At 42.5% G+C, this 25,099-nt stretch overlaps 1 protein-coding gene across 1 annotated transcript in view; it reads right to left on the bottom strand.

Annotated features, from left to right (window-relative positions):
- Nucleotides 1-24,787, bottom strand: part of LOC137606767 (E3 ubiquitin-protein ligase RNF43) — a 68,550-nt gene extending 43,763 nt beyond the window's left edge. The window contains exon 1 of the mRNA XM_068332197.1: nt 24,257-24,787. Coding sequence (XP_068188298.1) covers nt 24,257-24,478 — 222 coding nt within the window. The 5' untranslated portion in view covers nt 24,479-24,787. The remainder of the gene's footprint in view (nt 1-24,256) is intronic.
- Nucleotides 24,788-25,099: the final 312 nt, after the last annotated feature.

Genomic DNA, 25,099 nt, shown 5'->3' with positions numbered 1-25,099 from the left:
GGGAGTCATGGTTCTACTGCAAATGTCTGTGGGTGAGTCCAAAAAAATGGCACAGGAATCAATGCTGATACATGGGGATTCAACCAATTCATTTATACGCTGGGGTGGAACCCCCAGGGAATCCGCGTAGACACGAGGAGAACACGCAAATTCTACAGGCTTTATTGTCTGAGTACGGCTTACATTAAACGACTCTATCTGCGTAAGTATGTTAAAGGAATGCAACGCGTGACTCAAATCAAGTGGTGTTCATTGTTTCAGGTATTTTTTCACTATGGAAACGTAGATTGAATATTCATACTTTACTAGAGAGCACAGAATGTTGTAATCTGTGTATGACAAGAACCCTCCCTCTGAAACAATGACAAGAGAAAACATCACCGTCCTTGGAGCAGGAGGACCTTGGCATGAAGGACTTTATTACGAGCAAATGTGGAAAAATAAAAAGCATGCCGAACCAACAGACAAGGGAAAAGGGGGGAAAAAAACACTTGCACATAAAAGGCAACTGATAAGCAAGTTAGATTGGAGATAAGAGACAAAGACCGTACATGCAGAAACGCGCCAAGATCAGTGAGATGAAGGTGGCAAAACACAAGCATCTAAAGCTGAGCGACAGGAAGAGAAAAAGACGAAGACACAAAGACAGAGAGGGAGACTAGGGGTGAAGATGGAAGTGTGTGTGTGTGTGTGTGTGTGTGTGTGTTTGTGTGCTTCACATTTGCACCTGTGTGTAATCTTGATTTTGTCAGTGTGCTTTGACAGGAATCTCTGTAGGCTTCGCTTCCTCTAAATGGACCAGATGAATATGTAATCTTTTCCCTTTCATCCAGATCCTTTATTTCCACTCCGGCCCCTTCAAGTAGGCCGCCCTGCTGCTGATCGGACTGCCATGAAAACCTGATATACTGTACACAAAGTACAGAAAAGACTGGTTGCTGGGTCAAATCTCCTAAAGCAATTACAAAGCATGACGCTTGCTTTAAGACTGGATGAGTACCCCTATGTATGTACATTAACAACAGTAAAGGAGGAATGCAAAACTTTCTGCCCAGCATAAAACAGCATGAAAATACCAAAAGCAACAATTACATCTCCAGGTGTTAAGTGGATCTCTATCCAGCCCACACTCTGCTATGGAACAAATATAAAACCTCCCAACTACAGGAATTTCACTATTCTCCCAGTGCACACACTCTGCTATGTTTACCGACACCCTTCTCATCCTTCCAATCTGCATACATTTCGTGCTCCGTGACATGAACAGGTAAAGTAATTACTGCCTTCAAGGCAGAGTTCGATAACTTAATGAAACTGAAATTTTTAAAGAGGTGCCGAACGCCGTATTTTACATATTAAATAGTTCAAACGATTACAGGGCTGATTAGGTCTGTATCCCTCAAGCTGTGCCAGAAGAGAATCAATGACTGTCAAAATCATCATTTGACCAGCTTATCTGATTTTAATATACACACATAAGTGTGAACTAATCATTATCCACTGTCAGTGAATGTGAGACACTGTAAGACAACAGTGCCAAGTTATTTTAGTTGTCCCTAGTGGATGTAAATCTAGAGTTAGGGCTGTAAACTTTCATCTGATTCCAACTTAGTTTGTCACCATGGAAAAGAATGTTGTGTTTTTGAATGACGTTTTGGAAACGAAACAACAAGGTTACTTAAGAACCACCACACCGCTATGGAGGTAGCCCAAGACTTCACACGTTCCGCATTATCTGATGAGGACGATGTAAAAAAAATATGGGGGTTCCAAGACTTTGATTTCCTCCGGCTCAAAGAGGAGGACTATTGGACCCTGATGTCAGAGATGATTCATGAATCAGAAATGCCAGGAAGGCCCGTAACAAAGTCGCCCAATGGGGAAAATCAAGACATTTTGAAATGATAAAAGATGTCAGTGTTTTGACTGTCAGGAACATCTGATGGGCCGTGATAATGGCTAAGGAGAAAGCATTGCCCACAGCCTGAGGCAGAGTTTACACTGCAGCTTTAGTTGTCACATACTCCAGCGTAAAATCCGCACAATTACGGGCAGATTACACTGCGTTGACCATAGAAACTAGCAAAACACGCCAGATGAAATATGAATGGTAAAACACAGTTACTTCACTTCGTGCCCTGTTCCCAACGGCATTTGGCATCTACGGCCTCTGGTCTAAGTAGATTAGGAAAGCACTCATGTTTTCCTGACATGGCAAGCTGTTTGCTGTCCATCAGCCCACATCAAGCACATCCAATATGTTGGCCTCCATATCCTTCTCTTAGAAACTGAGGACGAACGCAGGCCTCGTGCCAAATACACGAGATAGTTTCAACCACAGCTGCAAGCAGACGGCCAACCCGAGCAACAATGGATTCCAGTCATTAAAGACGACCCGGAGCAGATAAAAGCACAGAAAGAATATAAGACGGAAAAAAATGTACTGTTGAAAAATTACTCAAACATGTAAAAAAAACCCAGTAATATTGGATTAAAAATATTAAGAGTAAAAGTATAATTTCAATCGTTTTGCTTGAAGTTTGCATTTATGATGTACAACTCAAACCATTAAGAAACACATAATCGACATTGAGTCTTGTTTTCTTCACATCAATTGAACGATATCAGCAAAAGCAGCCAGGCCCGTGGTTTACAACGCCACTTAAAAGAGGATTAAATAATGTGGCTGCGTCACGGACACATTCAACATGACAGCACAGAAGATCGGTTTCAAGGTAGACCACAGATTAGTACCACCAATTCAATATCTGTCCAAATGCAAAATACGGGAACAAGCTACCCCTCTGTTCTCGGGGTATGGTGTCGAGTAACGACCTGAAAATTGTTTTTGCATTATGTTGTCTCAGATAACGCTGATCTTTTCAGTTTAAAGTGCCACCACTTCCAACATCAAATTTCTGTGAAATTTACTTAGTTTTCTATTGAACAGCTGGTTTGTAGGAAAGATGTGTTTTGTGAGGTCACAGTTAACTTCAAACTTAGATCACTGAAATCCAATCACAACATCTTTGAGTCCAAATTTGAAGAAATTCCCTCAAGGCCTTCCTGAGATACAGTGATCACAAGGATGGGATGGATGGATTGATGATAACGGAATACCTCTGGCCATAAGCCTGGCCTCCAGAGTCAAGAAAAAAAGCCTGGCAAGACAGAGAAAATCAGACTGCATTAAAAAAAACAGACCTCTGGTGATACAGTGATACACAACCGATATCTCATGGAAAACATGCGTCCAACAAGATTAAAATCTCACCACTTTGAGAACACCACCTCTATTTTCCACAAGGACAGTAATGTATGAAAACTATTATATAAAAAGATCACGGCAAGTTCAAATTAGAAAGTATTTTGTGATGCCGGAGCTTGCAAACAGGAAAATGCAAACTCACCTACACTGGCAATGCTAACATGCAGATCTTTGGCAGATATCACCACCTCTGATTAGCATGCTAATGCGGCGTGCTAATATTTGTTAATAATCATTCGACTCGGCTCGTGGGTTTTTGGCCACAAAGCCAGCAGAGCTATAAAGCTAACATAAAGGAAATGCTCGCTGCAATTGTGTTTGAAGCTACCAATCAAAAGGAGAGTTAACAACATGGTAAGGCTGTAATTATATTTCCCTTTTTATAGGCTGTTATTGGCAGTGACATTCCTCCGCAGCGTGTTTGATCAGCCGCAGCTTCGGTCAAAGATTTCTTCTCTTACACCAACATGCAAGCTTTGCCACACAAGCCTTCATTTCTTTCAAGGGGTCCCACCAGCAGCCTGTGTTTTCTGGAGGAGGCTAACATTAAAGACTGCTGCCTTCTATTTCTGTCGTATGGTTAAGTTTTATAGAATTGTGCTCTGACAACCGGAGTCCTTGAGAAACTGCATGTTGTGTGCGTGTGAAAGGGAAAGCGAAGAGCAAACAGTGCCATGTTGAGCGCACAATTAGCATGTAGCATATACATTTCTCACCACATCCGTCGTTAGCAGTGAGCACATAGCTTGGTGCTGTGCCCACGTAACCCGACGCCCGCTGGTAATGGCATTTCATTCTTTCACACGAGCTCGGGCTGTCGTTTTTTTTGTGGTGGTGGTGGTGGTGGGGTGCCAAACATGGAGGCGAGCATCTAACGGAGGCCTGACCAGGCCGGCAGAGGGTGGGAAACAGCTGGCCTTTCATTGACAGGCTTTGAGTGCTGGCAGTTAAGATTTCACACCAAAGAGGGGGTGTGGTGGGAGGGGGCTTTGACATTGTTCCAACGGAAGCCAACTGTGCTTGGAGAAAATATAAATGTATGAGGGTAGCTTGGAAGACTGTGTTGGGACGGTGTTACGGAGAGGACGACAGCCATTACCACAATGACAGTGCATTCTATTTCTAGAGAAAAGCTAAAGCTAATCATAATTTGGAATCAGTACCAACTCTGCCAAGGCTGCAAATCACAAAACCAAGACTCTAATCTGTGATGTTTTGCCAACATAGCGCTGCCCAACCCACATTTAACACAGCACTGGTGAGCTTAAGTCGTGTTAGGAGAGCCGAAATAAAACCAGCCAGCTGGGTACCATCACATGCGCTCTCACGTCTATCAGGAGACGGCTTTGGTAAAGTTTGAAGCAAAGCTTTCCTTACAAAAGTTAAAAAACTGATGTAAAATTCACATGACTGGTGATAACATAGAAATAGGGAATTAAAAGCAGCAAGGGGTTGAAGTCAGCGTCGTGTACAGGTAACTGAGACGGGAGGTCGGGTCTGGTTGCTTTCATAAGATTGACTTTGAAGTTGATGAGTAGTCCAGGGAAAGAAGATGACATGAAGTTGTGGGTGTAGTAATAGCAATAAAGTCAGCAGTAGAACTAAATATTTAAAATTTAAGTAGCGGAAGAAGTCAGAAATGGATCCAAAAACATTGGAGAAAATAATGTTTGTGTGACTATCCTCTTATTTTAGGAAATTACGAGGTGAGAGGAAGGCTGCATTTTGGGGATGTCAACATGGGATGAATTTAGATGTTCAGTGTTTTCATATACACACAGATGCTATTCCATACATTTTGCTGAGCTATAGCAGTGAGCATGTTGTTCAAAATCATGCAAAGACCTGTAAAGACATGCGATTAAACTACACCTAACCTAGCCCCTGTCTAGTTAGGGGTCCTTGTCATGGTTAGTAGGTCCAAAACAGGTACAAGTATTATTTCGTCACATTCCACAAGCAGCAGAAGTCCAAAAAAACGAATAGAAATCTGCATAGCAGAGATATTCATCATCACATTGTTCACTTTCTATTATTCCTACCATAATTACAAGCCATCGAGGTGGAAAACAACGTTCACTTCAGCCTCCTACATGTAATGTCATGTCAGTGATATCGGGAATTTCTGCACCTGGGGCAAAGAACTACAATGTCAACAGATCAGTGGCAAAATGGCTGCAAAGGCTCTTTTACAGACAGTTGCACTGAAATAAAAAAAACCTAATGACACGGATCCAGTTCATTCAGATGGTTTTCAAAGGAGACAATTAAAGAAGATAGGTTTGACGATAAGAACGCAAGAGCAGAGCGTTGGTAGATACGGCGACCGAAATGTGTGTGCATGCTCTGCTTCTACATTAAATGGAACCAGTCTGAACTCTTATTAACGGTTGTGTTTGTCAGCTAAACCCACATTATTGGCCCATAGCCAACTATATACCGTTCGGTCCCTTCATTTGTTGCATGTTGCTGGATTCAGTATCAAGTGAAGCACATATTTTGACACCTCATGAAATGGTTCCATCTTGTTATTTTTAGCAGTGAACATATCTCATCCGTCATCCATCATGGCGCTGTGTGTCACTACCCAAAGTTCCCATAGCGCCCTAAGACCCAGCGACCTGCTACGTCCTGCAGCTCCCATAGAACTAGGCCACCCAGTGAAGACTGATTGTTGGGCTCTAGAACATTTACCTCATCTTTTTACCCCCACCCCCATCCTCTGTGCAATTGCCAGTTGGTTCCCACACTCCTCTTCTATGGCAGGCATAACTGCTCCCCAACCTTACCCCCACAAAAGGGCCAGTGAGTGATGACCTCACCGTGGAGAGGCTCAGCGCTCATCCACAACTTCACATGCATGTACTGTCTCAAACACTTACATTTGAGAAGCATGTAAACCAAATCGGGAACACGCATCCGGACCCCTGCTCCAGACTTCATGCCACCACCTCCCATTCCCACAAGGCTGCAGTCATTCACTCCAACCCATGCACTCACTAAACACAACTATCAATTTCCTTTTGTGTAAATCAATCGTTTTATTTCGGTGGAGTGTACAGAGGGTAACATCGCATCCACAGACATCATTTGCAAAGGTGTTGAAACAGCTAGAGAATCCAAGTGGCTGCCATGGCTTGTTGCTTCAGGTGAAACGGTGAAATTTGATCTGTGATGCACCGATGCACCTGGGTAATGGATTCCAATACTAGGAATACGTCACATTGCAAAGTAATCAACCAGCATTTGCTTGTGTGCACATGGATGATAGTCCCTTTGTGCCTGTGCAGTTTTTATTGGGTGGGTTTGGTGTAGCACTCCTTGTTACCAGAGTTGTCCCAAGCCATAAAGACCAACTGGGCTTCTAATATTCAAATTCAGACTCAAATTAACCTGAAATTAAATGACTTGTGTGCAAAAGAACAACAACATGACACACAAGTTTGTGTCTGAACCCTGCATTTATGATATTTAAAGGTACATGTAGTTAAAAACTGAGAGGAATGGCCAACCCTTCTCTCTCCTTATGTTCAGGGTGCACCGATGCTTCATTGTTGTTCCAGCCCCCCTCCTGGCTTCTCAAGCTTCTTGGCAGAATAAAAGGCCTCTCTGATCAAAAGACTCCACAGACAGGCTCCGACTGAGAAAACCTGCAGCTACCGAAACAGTTTGTATATTCTGCATCGCCATGACAATATCGGAGGACAAATCTATAAATACGAGGGGCTGAAGAAGCGGGTGGATGATGACAGAGTACAGTGTGCAAGTTACAATGACTGAGTCTGTATGGTGGAGGAGCCAGACACAGATAAAAACAGGGGAAGTACCTGTTTCCATTACTACTGGATACAAACACTGAAAGCAACAACACAGGCCTGGGGTCAGCTTCTCAGTTCACTTTTGATTTATGCCTCGATGTGTGGAGACACTGAAGGTGTGGCGTCATTAAACACCACTTAAATCAATTATAGCATTAATGCAATGCAGCCACGTTTCTTTTAAGATGAGGGCAAAGGTGAATACTCAAACTGCTGGAAAGACAAACGTTGAATGCGGTTTTTAAAATAGCTGACCGATATAAAGAGCCTTTCATTTATTTACTCTAGATAAGGCACCTGAATAACAGTAAAACAACAAACAAATCAAAGTTTCCGAGCCATATCTCGAGTACGGAGAACAAAGTGCTGCGAGATTTGTAATAATGTAAATGAATGCAGCTGATTTCGGTCGACCGTGTGGCGGTTAAGTTCACGGGTTTACCGTCTGCAGCACAGACACACTGCTGCTTTCTCTTCTTGCCAGTGTTCTCATTTTTCCCAGCATGCATTGTATTTGGTTGTGTTGAATGTGCAACTCTGTTAAATGGCACAATTGTATACCACCGTGGAGGCGGCCATAGCACAAAAACAGGTCACTGTTTTCACAATGCCAGCGCACAAAGTGTCCGGGAGTTAACCCTAAGCAATAGGTGGGGCTGTGAGGGAGAGCGTGCAGTGGGTTATCTGGTGGAACACACCCCTGCCCCAGGTGGCCAATGATCTCCAAGGAAAATGTCAGGAGGGGTTGAGGAGCTGTGCAGCCAGCAAAATACAACTCCTGCTGTGGTTTCCTCCCATTCAATCCTGCCACCACTATAGCCCATCGTATTTACTTTCCACTGTATTTACAGCTTGTTGTTTGTTTCAGTCAACCTTTCCTTCATTACCCTTCGATTTCCTGTCGCTTCCATTAAAGCGAGGCTTTACTGTCAATCATTGTCGGGTCCTGTGTGTGAACTTTGAACCCACGAGGCTGAGGCTCCCGTTCTCGTGCGCTGCCGAGAGGTGAGGCGTGGGGAGAGGGCTCTGGGTTAACTCCTTTATGATTCGCACCATAAAGCTTCCTGAAAGGTTGGCTGGGCTGAATTAGTGTGGATATGTTAACCTTTCACCTTCCCACGCACCCGCAGTATAGGGTCTCAGAAATGGCTACACGAGGGCGTGTGCTTTTGGACTTGTGTGCGTTTGAATGGCAGAAATGTGTGTGTGTGTGTGTGTGTGTGTGTATGTGTGTGTATGGCAACTAGTCGTGTCTTTCTCCTCCTAAGAGCAGGTGTTTGTGCAAGCTGTCCCCAGAGAGGCAGCGCTGTGAGACCGCTCCCATCTGTGAAGATCAAATATGAGACATTTATTATACAGAGGGGACTTATCTAGCGCTCCCTATCTGATGGGCTATGTAATGGAGAGGCCCTGGAAAGATCCACTTTCACTTCCCTAAAAGGCTGGAGAGGTGACCCAGAAGGAAAACATTATGCGAGACAACAAAGGCATCATAGGTGTGGAGAAGAAACCCTCTGAAGGGGACCGGATTCTGTTTTTTTTTTCCAGCACATCATGCAGACTGGATCCACTGGGTTACTGCAGACCATCTGATGTCTGCACAAGTGTGTGGCTTTTGTGCGATATCTAACTCACCGCCACTTTTCAAGCTGTACCTAATTAGATGGCTTTAAGTAACAGTTGTGTCTTCATGATTTTGTTGGGAGACTATATATTCTACACATAATTACGCACTGGAATCAGCAGAAATTTCAACTGCAGAGTTGTAATTTTACCATATTGTGGCTTATGTGTCATTGTGCATGTTGCATTGTTAAATCTATAGCAATTACCCAACTGTAGAGTGCTGCCACTGCTTGTCCTCTGGGCACCAACCAGACACCAGCTGAATGATGTTGGGTTTCTAAAAGTCAAAGCTGACTATCAGCTTACCAGCCCTTTCAGCAAAAGGTCTCATGCATCCAATGCTTGTTCCACTGTTCTGTGCAAACTGTTATATAACGAGCTACAGACAGTTCCGCAAGACAACTGACTGGAATCAAGAGGGTCTGTGCTGATAGATGAGTGAATGAAGAAGGTAAAGTAAATGTAGCGTAGGACTTTAACGGAGCACAACACAACCAAGTTATGGACTTCTTGCTAATGCCACTGCTAGCCTCTTGGCTATATACGTAGATGCCAATGTTGGTCAGATGGACTTTGCTCAACTTTGGTCCACATTCCAACTAGTTTGAAATGCATTATGGACATAGTTTCAAGAGGATGAATCCTAAAGACCTAGATCCCATAACCTTCACTCAAGCACCACTGACATAACCAGGTTTGTGGTTTTTTGGGAGAAATGTCTCGGAAGCTAAAGCTATTGTGTGAAGAGGCGGATAATGTGTTTGAGATTATCGCGTGATGAGAAATAGTAATTTTAATGAATTGTATTTGTCATTACAAGGGCCAGAGAAGTTTAGAAAAATCATAGACTTGTAAGCAGTGATTAAAACCCTCAGGTCTTTGTATTATAAGGGACAAATTCAGTGAGAAATTGGATAATTTTCCTCATAAGCTTAGACACAATCAGGGGTCCTCTTGAAACCAGTGCTGCGTCCCCCTCCGGTCTCAAACATGCATTATTATGCATGTTTGAAGGCTTTGGATTCAGTGCAGCTGTGGCATCCACTTAAACCCATGTGTGGATTCCTGCTCGATTGCTTGTAACATAAACCGTCATTCTACAGCAAACCATGTGACCATAAAAAAAGATATAAATTCTGCAATGATTGATAAAATCTTACCTCACTGCATTATAAACGTGTTACATAAACTTCCTTCTTAAAACATGCCGCCGCTCACACAATGATGCATTGTTTTAACAGTGGTGAAACTATTGGGTCTGAACACCCAGTCATATGATTAATATCCTGCTAGTCTAACATGTTGCTTCTATCATCCCATTTAGACAGCTTTTAGAGGTAAGACTGACGTTTTACATAAACGTAATGAAGGCTTCTGTTCGTGGTTCTGTGGTGGTTGTAACAGCACCGAATTTCACATTTGGTAAAATGCCAAGTGGAAAGGAAAAACGGGGGCTGCAATGTTTTAATGACGTATTTTGCGTGCAAGCCATACTGTAAGACCTAAAAGTAGCCTCGAGCTGCGTCCCAAATTTGAAGACATTCTTCTTTATTTTTAGTGAGCTGCTAACCGCTACTAGCTGCTCTTTAAATCTTGGATTGCATATGTAATACAATGTCAAAACATCACACCCCCATCACTTCCATCCTGCCCTCCCTTGTTTGAATCAACGGTTGTGATTGGACAATCAGCCCTGTAGAATTTCTATAGAACTGCAATGTACAAAAAACTGGGCTTGAATTTCAGGTGAGCTATTATGTGTGATATAACTTTAATATCCACCATCAAGCACAATCAGGTCATGGATTAAAACCACACAGTTGAATCCATTGAGTCCATTGTTTGCCCAATCATTTTGTCCCAGGCATTTAAAGATAGGGAGAAAGGACTGAGAGTAAAATGTTAAGAATTAATTAAAAGGTGCTGAGATAAGGCTCCAGGGAGAAGGTGAAGCCACCACTGCTTTGTTGGGGTATAAAAAAGCTGGGGCTTCCAGCTGGGGAGAGGAAGTGAGTTTTGGCAGAGGGATTATCTCTATACGTTATTAAGCTTGGGTGAACCGACAGTCCTCTGTGCAGCCTGATGATATCTGACATCACACTTTACGATACAGTGTGTACCACAAACACACTTCAAACACTTTATGTTTATATATAAATGATAAAGAATCAGATTCCATGTTTAATGCACACATAACTATCCACACTACGAAGTATGTTTACATGCTGTTATGAGAGGAATGTGCACAGACAGAGTCAGCCTCATAGGGGCGAGCAGCTGCTTGGAGTCTGGGGCTACAACCTGATTAAATAAACAATATAATACTCTGTAATAAACATACAGATGGCACACGGGATTCACTTAGCTGATGTCAGCTTCATTTAAAAAAAAATAATTTTAAATTATGAGGACTTAGACTGATAAATATTTATTGAGCAAAATATAATTATGGCTCATATGATTCAATGTAGAGGTTGTTAAATTAACAAAGTGTACTTTGCATACCTTGAAATGAGCTGCAATACAGTCCAAACATGTCGTTATATGAAAAATAAAACCCTAATGCTGGCCAGAGCTGTGTATAAATATCTCTTACAAAGTGAAAGACAACAGTTATTCAACTTTTTTTGCTTCTAATCAGATTAAAAATGATTTTTGTTTCTTAAAATAACCAATTGGGATTTTCTGCTCTTCAAAGGCCTTGTTCAATAATAAAATAATTGCCCCCATGTAAAATTGCCTTCTTTTGATCTTGACCTACATAGCTCACGATATTTTGAAAGCAGATTTATGGCTGTATTGAAATAGATTAAGATTGGAGTTCTACATTCCTGGGAAACCTTGTGTGTTATTTTTAAAAGTCATTTGACTTTTTAAGTTAATAACTGATTGACGTTAAATCTGATTAGTTAAACTTTTTTGTTTCCCATGGGCCACTTCTGCAGGAATAAACTCATTCAAAATCAGTTGGGTGAAATGATAATAAATTAATAAATTTGTGGTCATCATGAGATATTACGTTTGATATCTTGAGATAACAATATAATTGAACTGTTATCGCAAAATAATTGACTGACAAAATAGGCAAAAATTATTAATGAACAATTGTGACTCGCTATCGGGAATCATGAAATAATAAAGTGGCAATAAATGATTCCACTCTTGTGTTTCAGTTTTAGGCGTAGAGACGACCTATAGGAGGAGATACATCCAATCTAAAATAACAGCAATCTTAACAATGTTATCAAGTTCTTACTAGCATTTGTCTGATTATTTGTTAACATGATTACTATAAAAGTTAACATTAAGTGAAATATTTTGTAAATTTGGTGTATCTAAGGTACAATTTATTTAAATTTTGTCAACGATCGAAATCGCAGGATTCTTTACTTTCATGAAACAAAAGAAATTACAAGACTTAAATTTCTAACTTCTGGGCTACTATCCACACTACTTTAAGTCAAATTTTGATTTAATTTAATTCTGCTATTAAAAATTTTTTAGCAGTTTTTTTCCCTCCCTCTGATATTAATAGAACTTAAAGAAGAACAACTTTGCCAGATAAGTCACTAATCAATCTGTATATCATCTGTATATCACAGCTTAATGAAATGTTGTGTTACAAACTGCAACACAAAGACAATCATGAATAAGACTCATTGCAGCCGCATCATATGAATATACACTCTGGTACTATATGAGACAAGCGCCGTCGCAGTAAGCAACATCTTCCTACTCTTTCACTGTTTCTGCTCTGCAAACACACCAAAGAAAATGAATGCAAACATAAAAGGGATTATAAAAGACGTGTGAGTGGGTGAGGTACCTGCCAAGAACAGTTTAGCCAACATGTGCATGTTCATGCAAAGGGCTTAAAAGAATGGGAGGAGGTGGTAGACGGGGGAGCGATGGGGAGACAAAACAGGGAGGGAGTGCTCAGATAGTGCAGCGGTGCTGGGATAGGTCTCCAGGCAGAAACTGTGGCTGGAGCCTTTTTTTGGAAGGACTCCAGGGCTTGTAGTGCAGGTCTCCTTTGATAATAGGCCACAGTATGTGTAAGAGTGATGGGCCCAAGCCAAGGTACACAGCCTTTTGGTAATAGTTAACAGAGTGGGCAAACAGGGGAAGTCAGCGGCATGGAGGTTGGTCAGAGAAGTGCAGTAGACACCCCCCCCCCCTTCAGCCCTCACTCCCGCCCTCATAGATCTGGCATTGCAGTGGGACACTTGGCCCGACTCCAGGCTCTTAGGTTTTAACTGGAGCTTCATAAACATGTTGTTGACTCATATCGTGTTCATGACTCATATCGTATTCATAAACAGGCTGCAGACTCAGTGTCATAAGTGGAACATTGTGTGACATCTGTGTGTGTCCACCACTATTAGTGGCTGACTGTGTCCCGGCTCGTTTTGGCTTCTAAATGTTCTTTCTCTTACCGTAATATCAGCCTGTCTCAGTGAATCTTCATTTTCAAATTTACTTGGGTACAGGAAGTAAAGTGTGACGCTTCTCCAAGTAGGTGTGTGTGTGTTTGTGTGTGTCTTGCTTTAAAGTGTCCCTGCAGTCCCAGACAGTCCAAGGATTCGGGAGCTGTAGACATATCATTATCCAATCCTCTGCCAACCTGCTGCTTTAATCTTGGTGAGCAGACCAAACACCAAACCACACACAGCTCTGCTTTAGTCTTTAGAGCTGGTTTTCAGGGCTGCTGTGGTGTAATGCTGTACTAACCCTAACCTAGGGCCCAGAACAAAGAGAAACACCATGCTCCATTCCACTCCCGCACAGCAATCTGGGGGTTTAAATAGCATCCTGGGAGGGAATGAGGCTTGGCAGCTCTGATCATCAACAGACCAACGAGCCCATATGACTCCATACAGTCCTAAAAACATGCCTTGTTAGCTGAACCGCTTTCCTGCTGCTCTGGAGCGGCTCCCACAGAGGTTATCAGGTGAATGGCCCTGATGAGACATCATGGCCCTGCTTTCTCAAATACAGACTACCTTTTGATCCACCTACCCGATTCCAGTGAACCGCTGCTGCGCACCAAGGGCGACTGATACCGAAACAGCTTCTTTTTTTTTTAAAACTCAGCAGCTCTAGGAAGTCTGCCATCTGAGTACATGCAACAGTAACGGTTATGTAACCCCAATTTATCCCTCTATCGCTTCCCTACCAAGTCCCACTAGGCCATTGGGAGAGAATAATCTGAAAGGCAATCAGCGCAGCATACTGGCATGAAAAAGCCAAGATAGTAATGCATATTTCGAGTGACTTCAACAGTGAAGTCATTTGTATTTCCGTTGCTGAGTAGAGTTGGTTGTTAGTGTTGGCTCTAGCACAGTCCAGAGGGTTAAACATGAGGAGAGTCAGTGACTGTCCAAACTTCTCTCAGAACACTCTGAACAGCAGACTGTCAGCATTCCTGCTGGGTGCCAAGGTATTTACTTTGGACAAGAGAGGGAGGCACTGTGAGGGACGGCTTCTAATTAGGAGAAACCAGTCAGGAGGTCATGGCCAATTGGAGCGAGTCTCCTACATACGCAGTCCTCTCCCCTAAGGTCTGCTGGGACGGCACCCCGGGCGCAGTAGAGTTTGGCTTTGGCTGATTTTTGAAGGTCATTGCATGGCAGTCCCGAATCACTGACACCACCTGAAGACTTTAAAAAGGGTCGGCGGCTGCAATGTTATCGCGCACTTCGAGGGAGAGTCTAAGAATAGGAGTAATGAAGTCTACAGTGGAGTTAAAACTGTTGCTACCAAGAGCATATGGCATTACAGTTGCGAATAGTGTTGTGGTTATACTGGATATATGTTAGCATAATAAAGAGTCTAAAGTTAGCCTGATGACATAACAGGCTAAAAACAACCAATGTAACATTTGTACCTGAGGTACAGGACAGGGACCTGAGATCTAACTCTCTAACCAGGGTCCTGAGTTTGGCCTCACTGGCTCAGAAACACACAACCTGCGCGTGCACACACACACGCACGCACGCACGCACACACACACACACACACACACACAAACACACACACACAAACACACTGCTGGAACATCTTTCAAACCATGAGAAATCTCAGCCTGTGGGACTTGTGTCATTTTCATTGTGCCCACTGTGCTGCAGAATAACATGCAAATGAACAAAGTGGTGCTGAAATGCAAAATTTGTCTGGTTTATTTGCATGCAGACGTCTATCATCGATAGATCGAAAGATATAGATAACCAACACCATGTGAAATTGATCTCAATTATCTCACTAAATCATGTGGGACTTTGTCTCAGCAAGCCTGAGTGTGCATTTTAAAGAGGAAAAGTTCTCTGCAGGTGAGCGGAGATGAAAACATAAGTTAAACACACTCGACTGGCAGACATGCTAACCTTTGGTCTAATTGAAAAGCGTGCATTTTTCATTTTGCTCATTCATCTGAGAGAGCATCCATTTATCATGCGGGCAGGCATGTGACTGAATGTATGATGACCATTAATTTTCAAGGAACAATGATTTACCTCCCACTCGCACAGGAGGAGTATCAGAAATAGCTTTGTGTCAAACCAAAGGAGGGTTGTGAGATTCTTCACTGGAAGCTTTTCCAGGAAGTTACTGTTCATTGTTTGTTTCAATCGTAATAAAATCAGATACTTCTTCTGCATCTTAATGCTGTAGTGAGTTTTCTAATTAGAGCAAACTCAACTAAAACCAAGGCAGTCACAGACTGCAACATCCCGCGACACCCCTGAATGCAAAATTTTACCCTGACCTACTTTATTACTCAAACTGGCCTTCTCCCTCGTCTTTCTATCTTATCCGGTTCCTGAGTGTACAAAAGTTGAAATTTTGACCTTGACCTAGTTTTCTCAATGTCAAGGTCATCATTTCATTTTCATCCCCTTTGCTGCCCGAGTAATGTGCTTTTTGTTTCATCTTTCTATCTGCAATGGTTGCGAAAATATTTGGTGGACTGACGGACGGACGGACGGACGGATGGACGGACGCATGAACACCGACAATTACAATACATCCACTGCGGGGGATGTAATTAGCGAGCGACACAGATACAGTCACACACCAGTGTTTCCAAAATGAGGCCAGAAAGACCTAAAATTGCATGCTTTTTTCATTTTATGAGATTTAAATCTAGGCACAAGGAGTTCACATATTGCAAGCACGTAATCCTGGGTTGCTGATATATCCAATTGTTATAAGGCACATTATTCACTGCTCTCTAAAACCACCAAACACAACTGCTACTGATTTGCATTTAATTCATTCAGCTTGTATTTTGAAGCCCTTTTAAAGAGGATGGAGCTATGTACGCCATCCCGTTTAAAAGAAGTTAGTTTGGCTGTTCCGTAAACAGACCAGCTGTTTCACTATTGTTAATTTGACAAAGCAGCTTCACTATAATTTTTTACTAACCCAGAAATTGTCTCCACCTTTACAAGATGCCCCCACCCGTAAGGACAGGTATCGACAAATCAACCAAGATTTTTTTTTAGTTGGTCTTTTGTTTTATTTTTGAAAACTGAGTTTCTATCTTGTGCCTTCTAGTTTGGATCTTTTTGTTAATGTTAATTAAATGAATATCATACATGTACATTTGAGTCCTCACTCTTTTTTTTTTTTTTTTTTTTGCTGAAATCTAGCAGTAAACAATACAACAAAACCAAAACAGGAAATAAAAGTGAAAACAAAACATGGAAAAGCAAATGTTCAAAATAAAACAAGAAAAAAAAATCCAAATCAAATCAAATTCCAACCATGATAGTTCTGTTCTATTATATAAAATTAAACTGGATTAATGAATAAACCAAAATGTTTGTGAGTTCAATAAAAATTACGTTCATGTTCAACTTTTCTGATTCAGTAAATAAGTCTTCAGCTCATTATCGAACATATCACTGAAGGTTTTCTGAGAAGACAAAAAGAAAAAAATGCTGGTTACTGTTTGGAAATGAACACGTGACTTCTGAAGACATAAAGCATTTTTATGAGCAGTGTTATCTCCCTGGATCTGGGGTTACAATACATCTTTTGTAGTCATACACCAGTGAAAGATCTAAGTCACTTTGATCCCGGTTAATAGAGTTTGGTAAATGATCTCAGTATAGGAGCTCCGCCTCCACTTGCACATAAATACACACATCCACACACACACAAACACTGTGAACACGCTCACAAAGACTGGCTCATGCTTGTGCACACACACATAAAGAATCGGACCGGCGCACAGGTGAAAGCTCCTCTTCATGCGGATCGTTGAGCCAAGCGTTCAAGCAGAAAAGTAGAAAATGTGCTTCCTCTCACAAGACTTCTCTTTGCTCGCAGTAGATTCTAACAATATCAGTGTGCAGCTCTGCAGGCCAACAGTCTTCATCTCATTCTACAGCAAGTACAAGAGCTTTGAATGAATTTGGCTTTATTTACCAAAACTGCAAACACAAAGATGTGCAAAGAAGTGTCCAGAGGAGCCACTGGCAGCCTAGAGAGGGAGTGAGTTTGTCACACAGCATTTTTCTGTGGCACGGCGATGACTCCTTTCCTCCATCCTCTCAGAAGACTAAGCACTTCCGGTCTTTTCAGCACACGTACCCGTATTTGTCCTTGAAACTGAAGCACATGCAATGAATTACAACCGTTTTAAAGAGCTGTCAACGACCAAGAGAGGACTGGTCAGAGGAGGCGTTTCAAGGAAAGTAGTAGTCAGAAAGAGAGACTGACAAAGATTTGATGTTAACAGGAGGTGTAGGGAGCACCGATATTTGTACAAGCTTTTATTTTGTATATGTGAAGATATTACACACAGTGAGAACGGGGTGGCACAAGATAAAAAGCAAAAGAATCACCAGACTTACTTGAATACTCCTCTGGAAACCATGAAAATACAAAAATAGTTCAAGGGCAATCCATCCATCAGCATGGACAGAGCACTGACAATGAAACGTTAAGCAAGTCTACAAAATGCATGTGTTATATATCCGACCTGCAACTGAGAGATTCCAAAAAGAAGCTAGCAGATGGGAGCTAAAGGGGAAAGAATGTGAAGTCTGGCATCGCTAATCCCCCAAAAGCAGAAGACGATGTCAAACCCTTAGAAACAGGGAGAATTGATTGATTTTGCCATTTTATTACAATGCGCTGTTTGACACATATGTAAGATGTCCCAATAGTCGCTGACACTGCAGTGTCATACGTCACGCCTATTTTGTTTGCAGAACACCAGCATGTTATCTAAAATTACACATGGCGGCGGCGTTAGGCTTCTGTTGGTTTGGTCAATGTGAATAAACAAAGGCAGCATAGAGAGTGGTCGTCAGAGAGTGGCTCTCCTGTAAAAATAGGGCTTTTGTCTCAAAAGCCTGGAAGGGAAGACAAGATGAACTATTTAATTAACAACCACGGTTGATTTCTCAGTATTAAACTTCAAACTCGGCATTGATATACTGGTTGTGGACAATGAAATTCTGAAAATCTGATCTGGGACATGATTTCAACTGGTTTTTGTAATGTTCTTTGAAGTGCACTTTACTGTGATGTCTAGACATGATTTTGCTTGTGGTACTACAATGAAAATATTCATGAATAAACTGGGATAATTAATTTACGCATTGGTCAAACAGCCTCTGTGTCTATCAACTTTAAGCCATGGAGGTAAGCAAACCAGACTCAGTTCCCATTGGTCCCAACTGAATTCTAGGTCATGTGGTGTAACTGTAATCTGTCATGGTTCAATGTAAATCTCCATAAATGTGGCCCTGAGCCACAGGAAAGGGACACTTGGCCTCCATGGATCATAAGACTTTCCTCTGTACTCCTCATGGATCAGTTTCCACCGGACGGTTGTGGACAGGTGCTTCACTTGACCCTCACTGTCAGGCCAAATTCAGAGAGGTCGCACAGGATACCCATCTAAGCACCAAAACCTGCCGAAGTATTCTCACCTGTTTAACCACGGCTGTTTGACATAACTGAATCCCACTGACCCTTAAAGTATCCTTACCCTGTCTGGCCCTACTGTACGCCAGATATGGCGGCATCAAAGGAAAATGAATGTTTGTCTGTGCATGTGTGAGTGTGTGCGTTTGCTCTTTTATAGTCAGCCGTGACTCACAACTCTCCATTGTAATGGCTGCATGGGTACACAATGGCACAACTTGAAAGAGCTGCGTATATTTGCTACTCCTTCATTGCCTGCGTGGTTTCTCAGAGGGACTGCCAATAAAGGCTCTCTAAAGCAAGAGTGGGACAATGCCTGTATCATTAACATTTAATTTAACTGTGTGTTTACTGTGTGCAATTTTTATGCGTTTCCAGGCTGAGATTAATGAACTGAAATGTCAAAACACACACAAATAAAGTGGTAATGCAGAAGGACCACAGTTAAATGTAAGATTGGATACTTGGCCCCTACGTTTCCTTCCATCCTCACTCAATTAGAAAAGCTGCATTCATTAAAGAGCATTTGTCTTTAGGAGCGCTATAGTTCAATGCATCATTTAAAAAAGATGCCAAGAAACAAGAGATGTTTAATAGTAGTGCAATGCTCGATCTTTAGAAAGCGTCACCACCAGTAGCCTCCGGGCCAGTCCAGTCATAACTCTTACCGTGACACACTGCGAGTGTGTGCTCAGCTGGACTGAGTATTTTCGATATTTTTAAGGCATAAAATACCCAACAAGTAGTAAAATAATTCTCCAGTCATAAAATATTTATATTCAGTCCTATTATAACCCAGTTTCTGATTACATTACAGCAATGGTCATCCTTGGTGGCTGGGAAAAAGGGGAGTCACTCTTTTGCTGCAATCAATTTTCCTAAATCATGGAATAACATCAATCTTTGCATGCGTTCTTTAATTTCTTGTGTGCCTTGTCCTCTACAGATACATACAGTTTGTGGTGGTGATGTTGAGCGTTCATTCCCAATTTGGCACCAAAGCAGTCAAATCAAGTGTCCTATTTGAATCAATATCATCTTACTGGTACAGGTGTTGGTACTGGTATATTTTTTGTTGGGATACCCTGCCCCAGGACCGTGCATATGTATGTCTGTTTATACTGTATTACAAAAAACTTGGAATTATGTGAATCTTTTGCACACATGTAAGAGAAAGGGACAGAATGAGCGAGATAGTGGTACTGAAGTAAGACTCTTCTAATTTGCAAGGAAAAAGAGAAAAGAAGTTGCATAACAGTCAACAATTCCAGACCAGATCTAATGACTTAAAAAGAAGGGGGCCGACAGGATTAAGAGATTTGCCATGTTTCCCCTTCCTGCCTCTCCCTTCTTTGCGGTGCCCTGAGAAGCATCTCAACAGCCATCTCTTGTGGAAGAGGCTGGACAGGACAGCACTAGCCCCTGCTTCCTGTGCTGCAGGCTGCAGCTTTGTCAGATCCCTGCTCAGGAGAAACCATTAGTCGACAGCTTGTCACATGTGGGGGTCTGTTCAAGGCAAGAGCTCCAGGCAATCGGAATGGTAGTCGCAGATCACTAGAGGAAGTAGACCGTAGAAAAGCAAGAGCAAGCAGTCTGAACAGATGACCAGATGGAAATATAGGAGACAAATGCATCTTGACAGCAGACTTGTGTGAGCTGGCCACATAAAGGAATGTGAGTGATGGCTGTGTCAACAAAACCAAGCATGTCGTGTATTGTCTTTAAAGTTGACGTTTATGCTTGTATGGCTTTCCTTTTCCACGTAGAGGGCAGTTAACCACAGAAAGTCTGCATTCTTTGACCAGCGCAGGGGAAATTACAAGTTTATATCTGTGGCATTCATACATTTATGGATTTGAGCGTGTCGCTGGGGGGCAGATACGACAGGTGAGGATGGCGTCCATACCAGGGAGTACCGAAGAGTTTTGCATGCCAGTCAAGAGCACTGTAAAGGTTAACTGAGGTTTGCAGGAGTCCTCTGCTCTGATGCTACTTCGGCGGTTCTGTCCACCGATATTACCATGTTTATTGGCAAATGTGAATTGAGCTCTTTTATTCCGTTCAGATTCCTTAGGAAGCAAATAACTTAGGAGAATACCTTCTCTATGAAGGTATTCCTGCCAACTTTGTAACTCATCCACAACCCTTTAGCTTTACATATCAAGTAATGTATGTTTTCCTATGTGCAGCAGGCCAGAAGGAGCCCCGGTCTGCTGTTATCTCATCCAGGGAGATAGGAAGTATGGGCAGGAAATCTAGAAGGAGGGAGAGGAAAGGACCCATATGGGAAATGCAATATAAACAGTCAAGTTTTTAATCATCCCAGCTCACGTTCTGAACTGGACACACTTTGATGTTGTCCCTCAGTGCCCCCCTCCGCCCTCCCATCCCTCATTCCCAAACAGACACGCCGAGGACCAACCAGGGAAATGTGTAGATAGCAACCTCACACTGCAGAAGGCCCAGGGAGGGGGCAAGGAGGCATTAAGGACTACTTCCTTAATTATAGCCAATGCATTTGTGGGAGCCCTAAGAGGTCAGCTGCATGTTTCAAAATACAAAAAAAAAAATTGAAAGAAGGCAGAGAAGTTGGTTTTCATACCGTCCTTTGACTTCTAACTCCTTCCACCAGCAGAGAGCAGCTGACATTTGCCTCAAAGCGATCCCAGAGGCTTTCGACTTCTGCTTCAGTCCCAACATTTGCTTTATTTTGAAAATAAAAATTAAAAAAATCGAGGTAGTCAAAATTCCTCAAACATTTGTATTTGACCCCAGCCAGTGTTCTAGGGAACGTGCTCATTCAGAGGGCAGGGCAAACTTCCAGGGAGATCACAGTTTACTGGGTCAGAGGGAGATTCATAGCACAGTAGAGTCTTATGACTTGAATAGACTGAGGGTACTTCTCCTGTCTAAATGAATCTCTGGAGTTTGTTCTTTCCATGTGTTAACCGCCACATTCAAAATATGACCTTAGTAGTGCCAGACAGACTAAAATCCCTTTATCAGTACTATTTTACACAACAGCATAGTGGTACAGGATCTTTTTCCACATTGCTTAACGGATAGAAGAGTTGCACTTTTTAAATAAAACACTTGTTTGACTTCTGTTGCCAAACGCTGCATTCCTAGATATCAGTTTCTACAATGAGAGAAATCTAAAGGGCGAGAAGGGCAACTCGAGTCAGAGTGACCACATGTTGATTTTCTTCACCCTGTCTCCAAAATGACTGCACCGCATAAAAAGTGGTTATCATTCGTCACCGAGACAAAATCGGGTGTAATAATTCTGTAGGTCTGGACAGTTTTAACGCAGGAGGGGGGGCATTTGTGGAACGCAACCTTCTTTCTGCACTTCATTTCCCATCCAAAAGAAGACAACAGTATAAAGCAGGACGTATAGCAGCCTGCACAGGTAGTGAGGACCTGTTGGAACAGGCCTAAGCTTCAACAAAGAGCATCCTGCAGCATAACACCACCTCTGTGCACCAGGGGAATAACCGGAGAAAAGAGACTCCCACAAAACTATGGTGTCTAAATTATGTCTGTAACAGAACTACAATCAACACTCTGACACCTGAAAACAGAAAAGAGGACAAAACCAGCCAGCTGTACAGGCTATTAGCAGCCAAAAGAATGAAAAACACATCTCTTAGCAGCGGAGGATTACACTGTCATCGTTTTGACAATGGCAGAGGGAGGAGACCAAGTGAACGAGGCATTGGTGAACTTCCTTTCATTCCTTTTCTAATTCCAGTTCTTCAAACAAGATACAGAATCCCATGACTTCACTTCCTCTGAGGCAATCAGCAGCAGCAGCCTTGCAGTGCCCCGTCCTTGCCACAGGGTGGCGACGACAAGACATAAGCTGCAAGCAGGCTACACTGCCCCTCTGAACTCATATTCCGCAGTTCAACTCTCAACATCAGGCCAACCGTACACCTAAACTACCGTTTGTTGGCAAAAAAACTTCTTAGAAACTATCACATGTAATAGAATAACCCACACGTGTTGATAGATTAAACATTGTGGGTTTAAAAAACTGATATCGACTGCAAAAAACACAGTAAAATACATCTTTTGTGTCCATTATCTGGAATTTGCAGGGAAGATTGCAGTTTAACATTTCATGTATTTTCTTCATTGCACATTTTTAGCTTTAAAGAATGGAACTTTTAAACCACAGCGCAGAGCGTTTGACATATCAGAGGGCTGCAGGTGTTTCTAATCTGAACTGCACTTTAATATGCATCAATAACATGTTAGCATCAACCAAATGAGAAAGTAGAACAAAGTCTGTGTGAACTGGAGAGAAGAAAACAGCGATGGCCTTTCACGGCATTTCATACTGATCTTTCTCTCCCTGAACTATCCATGTTAATCCTTATCAATTATGGCCTGAGGCAGCATCTGGCTTACCATTCACAAAATGTCCCACGCCTGGTGAGTGAGAAGAGACAAGATCCTGCAGTACCTCACATCTGTCGTCCCGTTACTTTGGAGACAGTAAATAAATTGACACAGCCACACCTAATCCAACCCAGAATCCTAAATATGCACATTGAATAGAGCACAGTGTTTTGTTTTGGGGGTTTTTGCCTCTGTTTTTCCAAAGTGGGAGCGTTTTTGTTGTTGTTTTGCATTTTGGAAAACCAAAGTAATCTGTCTATATCCAAACACGACTCGTGTTGTTAAACTATTTGAGACCACACCTGTCATTATAAATTGTGGAAGAGCATGAAATATCCTTAATAGACATTGCAAAATAAAGCTTTGAAATCTTTGAAGAAAAAAAAAAGATGTCCAACCTCAGTTAAACTGCTTTTTCAAGGTAAGGTATAAATAGCCTAAAAACCAACTTCCATCAACAACACCTCCAGGCTATGTCATCACTATTGTTAAAGGAATTTAGCTGTTCTGTCATCACATGCCAATGGCTGAGTGTGAAGCGTGGTTTTGTGAGTGGCTCGTGAAAACACGGCGTGCTGTAACCCTTGGTCACTACAGTATTTTGATGGTATTTAGCAACAAGTACAGGTGTTAACATCATTTGGTTTATCGGACAGGGGATGCTGTGTAAACTGTTTTAAGGTTAGACAAACATGTGGAGCCAGCAGTCACCCCACAGATGGACTGATGCAGAGCTGTGTGTTTGGGAAACCAACTTTATTGAAGACTCCTTCTAATCTATAAACTTTTAATGTTGCAACAGGCTGACAGAAAAAACACAGATTAGTTCACTAGATCTTTTTCCAGGGATTTTAACCATGAAACCCATCAACTTCTGCAGTATTTTTTCTTTAAAACCTCACTTAAGCTGAGGATTTGACTATTTGTTCATTTGACAAATAAAAACATGGGAACAGTGGAGACGGCTACTATAGAAGCACATGGGTGAAGATCATACCTTTCTACCCAAGTGCCTTTGAGCAAGGCAATGCGATCCAATTCCTTTGGAGCACTTTTTCCTCCAAGGAAAAACAAAAGATTTCTTTCATCCTGTCCGATGAAAATCCCAACATAATCCCATTTTACGCGTTCATTCGTAGGGTTAAATGATGATATGACGGGTGATGGAAAAAAAACAACAATAACAACAACACATTACCTGCATGAGTTTCCCCTCCGCGTAGCCGGCACTTCCTCCCACGAACACTCCTTCCAGGGTGATGGGCTTCCCCGTGGGATCGTGATTGAGCAGTGCCACCTTGATGAGCGCACGGAGGGCCGGCCGCTCGGACTCCACGCCTGGCTGACCCAGCACCACCTGCAGGGCCGCCATGAGCAGCCACGGCCAGAGCCCGGCCAAGCGGCGCTGGGGGACGGTCATGGCCTCGGCTGCGGCGGCGGTGCCCGGCCGCACATGGTGGACTTCAAAGCAAGCGAGCACCGCGGAGAGACAACCGGGGAGAACGTGCGCTACTATGAAATATATGTCCCAACTTCTTCTTGTCAGCGTTTTACTGCAAAACACAGACAATCCAAACTTTTAAACCTGGAGGATTGCCATCACAAGTCAGGCGTGAATGTCCTAAAACTTCCATTCAGCTCCAGAGTTAATATTCTAACGCGTCACAGACGTGGACCCACGCAAAGTGCCCACATGGAGCAAAAGCGCTTCGTGACACAAAACTGTGTCCCCCCCTTTCCGAACCCTAAAATCCCCAACCCCAACCCACCCCCCACCCCCCACCCCCGGGGAGTTAAAATAAGATTCAACTAACTGGTATCCAGTGGATTAACGCGAAAGGCAGAGCGTGGGTTAGTTTCCAACAGAAATAAACAAATGTCCTCATTTGTGACGTGCTTGCGTGGATGTGAGGTATCCTCTCCCACAAAAGCAGGTCCAAGCGACAGTGTTTATCCGCATCCGAACTGTTTCTACCAGTCGCTGCGGGTTACAGTCACATTCTGGGGGCCAAACACGAGCATGCAGAGCGCGTCTTGGGGG

Source organism: Antennarius striatus, chromosome 13 (genome assembly GCF_040054535.1).
Source record: "Antennarius striatus isolate MH-2024 chromosome 13, ASM4005453v1, whole genome shotgun sequence".
NCBI lineage: Eukaryota > Metazoa > Chordata > Actinopteri > Lophiiformes > Antennariidae > Antennarius > Antennarius striatus.
Note: the sequence above shows the minus strand (reverse complement) of the source record. Positions and strands in the feature narration are given on the sequence as shown.